At 32.2% G+C, this 6538-nt stretch overlaps 2 protein-coding genes across 2 annotated transcripts; one reads left to right on the forward strand and one right to left on the reverse strand.

The window, feature by feature from the left end:
* The first annotated feature begins 6 nt into the window (after positions 1-6).
* Positions 7-2940, forward strand: LOC100632432 (DNA polymerase delta subunit 2-like). The gene is made up of 12 exons (XM_020006141.1): positions 7-227; positions 275-701; positions 759-880; positions 973-1096; positions 1199-1316; positions 1382-1487; positions 1539-1625; positions 1683-1763; positions 1840-1997; positions 2049-2176; positions 2224-2325; positions 2534-2940. The coding sequence occupies exons 2-12, from the start codon at positions 539-541 to the stop codon at positions 2749-2751; spliced, it is 1407 nt and encodes a 468-aa protein (XP_019861700.1). The 5' UTR covers positions 7-227; positions 275-538; the 3' UTR covers positions 2752-2940.
* Positions 2670-6532, reverse strand: LOC100632559 (exocyst complex component 3-like). The gene is made up of 21 exons (XM_011410066.2): positions 6502-6532; positions 6340-6421; positions 6253-6291; positions 6093-6202; positions 5737-5953; positions 5491-5592; positions 5370-5443; positions 5233-5319; positions 5094-5160; positions 4956-5048; positions 4810-4903; positions 4197-4270; positions 4083-4136; positions 3924-4018; positions 3770-3844; positions 3633-3716; positions 3513-3584; positions 3350-3464; positions 3231-3302; positions 3066-3158; positions 2670-3019 (listed from the first exon to the last, which is right to left on the reverse strand). The coding sequence occupies exons 4-21, from the start codon at positions 6170-6172 to the stop codon at positions 2897-2899; spliced, it is 1671 nt and encodes a 556-aa protein (XP_011408368.2). The 5' UTR covers positions 6173-6202; positions 6253-6291; positions 6340-6421; positions 6502-6532; the 3' UTR covers positions 2670-2896.
* Positions 6533-6538: the final 6 nt, after the last annotated feature.

The following is a 6538-nucleotide window of genomic DNA, read 5'->3' on the forward strand; positions in this document are numbered from 1 at the left end:
CTAAAATTAGTGATGATGCTCTTAGCATTCTTACTAATGATTGTGTCATTGGTGTCAGTCAAGATCCTCTTGGTATTCAAGGAAACAGGACAAAGCAGGATGGTACTAGTGAAGTATGGCAAGTACCACTGAAGAATGGTACAAGAGTAGCACTAGCAGTCAATAGAGGAGACTCAGCTACTGACATTACTATACAATGGACTGATATTGGGTTCCCTAGCTCTGCTGTAAGTAGAATCAATATTAATTTGGTTATTTTTATTTTCATTCATAGTCTGCTAATGTGTTTGATTTATGGGATGGTAGTAAGATGATTGGTAAGTTCACTGGATCAGTTACAGCTAAAGCAATACCAAGTCATGGAGTGGCTATGTATCGTGTGGAGCCAGTCTCTAAATAACTAAAACAATGAACATTGCTGCTATTATTTTTATCGCTATCATTGCTATTACAGAGCTGATGCTGCTTGCTTTTCATCAAAATTAATTCTATACTGTCTCACACCCCCTTCAAATCCAAAATAAAATTTGTTATAAAAATGGCTGCAGCTTTGGTAAGGCCAAGTTGCACTGTTACAAACGACTCCTCGAAATTCATCACTCCACCAATAAGGAGAGACGGCATACAGTACAATCAGATCTACTACACGAGACTCCACGAAATGAAGGACGTGAGTATGAAATCAGCTCAAAGGAAATGGGGTAAGAAGAAAGGGAGTCACTTTTATCCACATACTGCTACACTACACTACACTACAGGGAGTGATACTGTGTTCAGAAATCTGAAAGATCTTGAGCCAGGACTTGCATGTGTTGTGATTGGGACACTCTTCAAGGAAATGAGTCTAAGACCTTCAACTATAAAACAAATCAGTGACAACGTAAAATATTAATAATAATATATTTTAATAATAATAATAATAATAATACTTGTTTTATGCATTAAAAATAATATCATTGTCTTATCCAATAGCAACGACTATTGCCGTATCCTCCAAAAGGGAAACTGTCTTCTAGTACTGATAAAATATTCCTTGAGGATTATTCGCAACGTGTCATTCTCTCTAATCTTAGTGACAACACTGCACTAACCACAGGTACATATGCATATTCTGATGCTGTGTATATCCACATATTCTGATACTGTGTATATCTACATATTCTGATACTGTGAAGTGATTGGATTGTTGGTTGTATAGGTATGATAGTTGCTGTTAAAGGAGTACAAAATGCTGACGGGAATTTCGAAGTATCCGATTACTGTCTACCAGGGATGCCGCTAAAAAATGATCCTTTACCTTCACTGAATAATGACAGGTAGGGTATAAAATAAAGGAAATAGTCTTTTATTATTTTTAATAAAATCGATCAATTTATGATAGGTATGTTGCGATTGTGTCAGGATTGATGGTTGGATCTGATTGGTCAGATCAATGGGCTATACAGCAATTGGTGGATTATTTAACAGGACAGCTGGGCGGAGTCCATGTAATAATAATAATAATAATAAAAATAAATAAATTATTATTATTATTTTAGGACAATGATATGCTTTCTAATATAGTTAAGGTTATAATTGCAGGAAACTCCATTGGAAGTGTTCAGAGCAACAAATCAAGTGATAAAGTAACAGAGCAACATAATAGTAGAATCGTTATTATTATTATTAACGATATTGAAAAGGTTAAATATTCAGCAAAGAATTATTGTGCACACTCAATACAGTCAGTGGAAGAACTAGACGTAACATTATCCCAGTTATCGGTAAATTAATCCAATTTTTAAATAATAATAATAATAATAATAATAATAATAATAATAATAATTTTTATTACTTTAGAGCAGTGTCCCTGTAGCTCTCATGCCTGGGACTTACGACCCTGCCAACAAACAGTTACCACAGCAACCATTACATCACTGCATGTTTCCCAAGTCGGCAAAATATGACAATTTTAAAAGCGTCACTAACCCGTACTCCTGTACAATAGAAGGACACAAGTAATGATACTATTAATAGTAACAATGTGATTATGATGTTACTATTAATAGGTTTATTGGTACCTGTGGTGAGAATATTGAGAGCATGAGTTGCTGTACTATTGGAATGGACAGTTTAGAATTACTGGAACTGACTTTAATGTCATCACACGTTGCACCAACTGCTCCTGATATACTATGTAACAATTTCTTTATTTATTTATTTATTTGTTTGTTTGTTTGTTAGGTTGCTATCCATTCTCCAATGCTGATCCTTTTATAATGGACGACTGCCCTCATGTTTATTTCGCTGGAAATCAACCAAAATTCCAATCAAAATTAGTAACAGGTTAACTAGTATGGTCACACAAGGCTTCTTTTAATGTCTATGAATGATAGTCTTTATCCTTTTTTTCACTAAAAAAGACTCCAAACAATTATATCATATTGCATATTGAATTCATGGTTGATAATATGTTACAGTCACTGCTTCATTTCTGATTACAATTTCATGTATTCAAGTACTTTGCAGTAGCTACAGTTATTCCATTCTTTAGGTGATGATGGTCAGAAGGTTCTGCTGATTTGTGTCCCGTCCTTCAATTCAACCCATAGTTTGGCATTAATTAACTTGAGGACTCTCGCCTGCACTCCATTGACATTCGCCACGACGGCAACACGTTTGATAGAAAATAAAGATACTCAAAATAACATTGAAACTGAAAACGTGCTAATGACCGAAACAATATCAGACATAGACGATGAAGATTACTAAAGATTTACTAAAGATTACTAACATATATTAAAACATTATGACAGATATAGGGATACTAGATCTACTAAAAACGTCTACGTAATTTATAATAATAATAATAATAATAATATTATTATTATTAATATTGTTGTTGTTGTTGTACTTATTAAAATAAAGCGTAAGGATTGTGGACTGATATTTGAGATAAAATTGATTTCGAATCTCTTGTTGGTGACATTTCTCTGTCTTGATCGCCTGACTCTATTGTCAGTGGAGTCCTGTCCATTAGCTAATATTGAAAAACAATAAAACACTAAAATTTAGCGAACAAGTACCTTTTGAACGCTCGTCTTGTTCAGGTCTCCTCTCATGGCAAGGACTGCCACCACATGGTGGAACTTCACTTCAGGATAATTAGTGGATAACCCCTTTTAATTAATAATTATTATTAATTATTGAGCAATTCCTTGTTATTATTATTATTACTACCAATCACTTACTCCAATTATGAATGGCACAGTGTCCAAATTTGATGAAATCAGTTCAGCAAATTGCTTTAATATCTTTGTATACTAAATAAATTAATAAAATTTAATAAATAAAAGAATAAAATGGTTACTTTTGGTGTTGTTGCATGTGACAGTCTCATGAACAGAGTTCCGAGTTTTTCGCTTTCTTCACGAATAAATGAAGCAGCTTTTTCACGATTTTCTTTCTTCTTAAGTACAATCTTCCTGCGATTTCAATTAATTAATTAATTCATCAATTAATTAATGACTTACTTCTTCATCATTGATTCAAAATAAAATCGTAATATTCTCTGCTGAGTTTGCACAATTACGTATGTGCGGCAGCTAAAATTATGATTCAAAGTAATTGCTTTTCATTATTTTTACAATTACTTTTGTTTCAAACGCTCGAAATCAGAATTGTAATCTAAAATTGTTCCTTCAATTTTATCAACTAAATCCATCGGTTTATTTAACCTATAACAATCAATTAATATTAATTAATTAACTATTAATTAATTATTCATTACCATTGCTCTTTAGTCATTAATCCATCAAGTACTGGAGACAAATCTTCAAACATTATTGTGATTAATATATCACAGCTAATTATTAATAATAATAATGATAATAATAATAATGATAATAATAATAATGAATAAAATGTTGATAATTAAGCTGTACCAATGAAATGAAACTGATTTATATTTTTCACAGATGTCTCCAAATAATTTCCCAATTTCACTCTTTAACCGTCCCATGTCAATTTCGCTTGTGCTCTATATGTCAGTTAATTAATATCAGTTAATTAATTAACGAGTGTAATGAATATTAATTGCATACTTTAAGTCGTTCGGTAAACTCAATGCAAGAGTGACAGTTATTGGCTACAGCTATCTATTAATTAATAATTAAGTAATTAATTAATTATTATAGTAAATTAATAATTATGCTTACCATGTATTCAAAATAAAGAGGCGGGTCCGACCTTCCAGATGATAAGTAAGATGAGAATTTGCTATCGACACTTTCTGTAATGTAAAGTAAAGGATTTCATACATCAATATGTATCAGGAAATGTAATAAAAATGGGGAGTGATTTCGGAGCCATTTTTTGGAAAAAACCATGGGCTATAGCCTTGGGCATTTTTTAGAATTTTGATGTTTTCTTAAAATGGCTGTAACTCAAAAAATTGAAGTCAGAATCAGCTCAAACTTGCTACACAGCATAAGGGCATCAATATGTATCAGAAAATGTAATAAAAATTGGGGGTGATTTTGGAGCTATTTTTTGGAAAAAACCATGGGCTATAGCCTTGGGTATTTTTCAGAATTTTGACGTTTTCTTAAAATGGCCGTAACTTGAAAAATTGAAGTCGGAATCAGCTCAAACTTTCTACACAGCATAAGGACATCAATATGTATCAGAAAATGTAATAAAAATGGGATGTGATTTCGGAGCCATTTTTTGGAAAAAACCATGGGCTATAGTACAGGGACTTTAGCTTGATTTTGGAGCAACTTTTGCTACTATTACACATGTACATTTAGTCTTGCAGTAAAAGAGTACCTTTGTACTTCTGCTGAAAAACAGAAACTTGTTTCAAACATTCGTGAAGCAGCAACTCCTTTGTATTCCCCCCCAACATTGAGAGAGCACCAATCTAGACATTAATAATAATAATAATAATAATAATAATAAATTAATAGCAGTACATTTTGATCGATCATCTCGTACAGTAAAATACCGACTGTCGTATAAAAACAGCCGCTATTGTCTGACTCAGGTGGGTCCGTAGCAGACCACTCCTACTAATTAATAAATTTGTGAATTCGATCAAATATCATTATTACTTCTTCTTCAGAATGTATCATCTTCTTAACAAGTTCGCTGACATTCCACTGAACTTGCTCTACACAACTACAAATAAAATAAAATAAAATATATAATCATCTTTTTTTAGTTCTATTTTTTTTCCATTGAATAAATTACGTTTTCTCTAGTGATTCTTCAATTTTGTCGTCAATTAATTTGCCATACTGTTGCAAGTCAATTTCTAACACGTCACGAAATGACTGTCTGTTAAATGATTAAATTAATAATTAATATTTCAATTAATGTTTACACACCTCACATCTCCAACCCACACCATTAATTTGATAATGTCTCTGGCATTAAGCTCTCTGTCTATAAGCTCTTTCACCTTAAAATAAATAAATAAATAAATAAAAATAAAAACAACAAGCTTACCACTTCCTTCAAGTTGGTATGATAAGCTTTAATGTACATTTCCAGTATATCATAATCAGGAGGAAAGCAATTCACGCCATTTTCTTTCATTGCCTTGAGATCCTACAGCATCAAGTAAGTCAACATTAAGTTACATTAAATTGAGAGACAAAAAATGGAAAAATGGGAAATTTAAGGAGACCAAGACCAAATATGGGATACTAAGTCTTATAAACTCTCTCTAGATCTAACAATGACAGTACTTACTTGATAACAAACTGTAGCTACTTCAGTTAAAAGGTCGTCGAGCCATTCTTTGTTTTCTTCCACTGACTGAGACTGAGGACGGATATCAATAAACTTGTTATTTATTGATGACTCCATTATCTGGACACATTTCTCTCTCCATTTCTTTGGCCGTTCGGGAATTAGGGACAAAGGGATGCCCCTCTCTCTTAAATTATCGTCAATGTAATGATCAGCCCTAAATAGTAATAATAATAATAATAATAATAATAATAATAATAATAATAATAATAATGATAATAATAATAATAATAATAATAATAATAATAATAATAATAATAATAATAATAATAATAATAATAATAATAATGTATTACTTTTCTTCTCTCTGTACAATACGGAGTGCTGTTACAACAGTTGCTGGTGAGCTCACCACATTTTCTGGTACTGCACGCATAACTAACCACAGCTGCTGTCCAAGGGCAGCCTATTAATAAAAATAATACTAATTAATTAATTATTCATCAATTGACTTACTGATAAGGCTGTTAGTGGCTCAAAGTATCTATGTAACGACTAAAAATAAATAAATAAATTAACAAATTGAAACTAAATGATACTGACGGTGTTTTTGTCGACAAAAGCGTCTTTTCCCTGATGCAGCTGGATAAGCAGCTCATCCCTTGTGTGTTCCAATTCTGCCAGCCTAATAACAACACAGTAACCACACCCACTTAATTAATAAACCACACCCATCATTGTTCATAGCCACACCCACTCCCTTACTCTTGATGTGCTTGGAGCAATTCTCCGTCCTCAATCA

Source organism: Amphimedon queenslandica, unplaced genomic scaffold (assembly GCF_000090795.2).
Source record: "Amphimedon queenslandica unplaced genomic scaffold, v1.1 AMPQUscaffold_10329_Cont17159, whole genome shotgun sequence".
In the NCBI taxonomy this organism is placed as follows: Eukaryota; Metazoa; Porifera; class Demospongiae; order Haplosclerida; family Niphatidae; genus Amphimedon; species Amphimedon queenslandica.

What these genes read in the sequence shown, in the direction of transcription:
- LOC100632432 (XM_020006141.1), top strand. Translation starts at nt 539, where the DNA reads ATGGCTGCAGCTTTGGTAAGGCCAAGTTGCACTGTTACAAACGACTCC. An exon ending in GCAACAAATCAAGTGATAAA is followed by an intron (nt 1,626 to 1,682) that starts GTAACAGAGCAA and finishes GATATTGAAAAG; the next exon opens with GTTAAATATTCAGCAAAGAA. An exon ending in TGTACAATAGAAGGACACAA is followed by an intron (nt 1,998 to 2,048) that starts GTAATGATACTA and finishes TACTATTAATAG; the next exon opens with GTTTATTGGTACCTGTGGTG.
- LOC100632559 (XM_011410066.2), bottom strand. Translation starts at nt 6,172, where the DNA reads ATGCGTGCAGTACCAGAAAATGTGGTGAGCTCACCAGCAACTGTTGTA. An exon ending in TTTTCAGCAGAAGTACAAAG is followed by an intron (nt 4,271 to 4,809) that starts GTACTCTTTTAC and finishes TTTACATTACAG; the next exon opens with AAAGTGTCGATAGCAAATTC. An exon ending in TTAATGACTAAAGAGCAATG is followed by an intron (nt 3,717 to 3,769) that starts GTAATGAATAAT and finishes TGATTGTTATAG; the next exon opens with GTTAAATAAACCGATGGATT.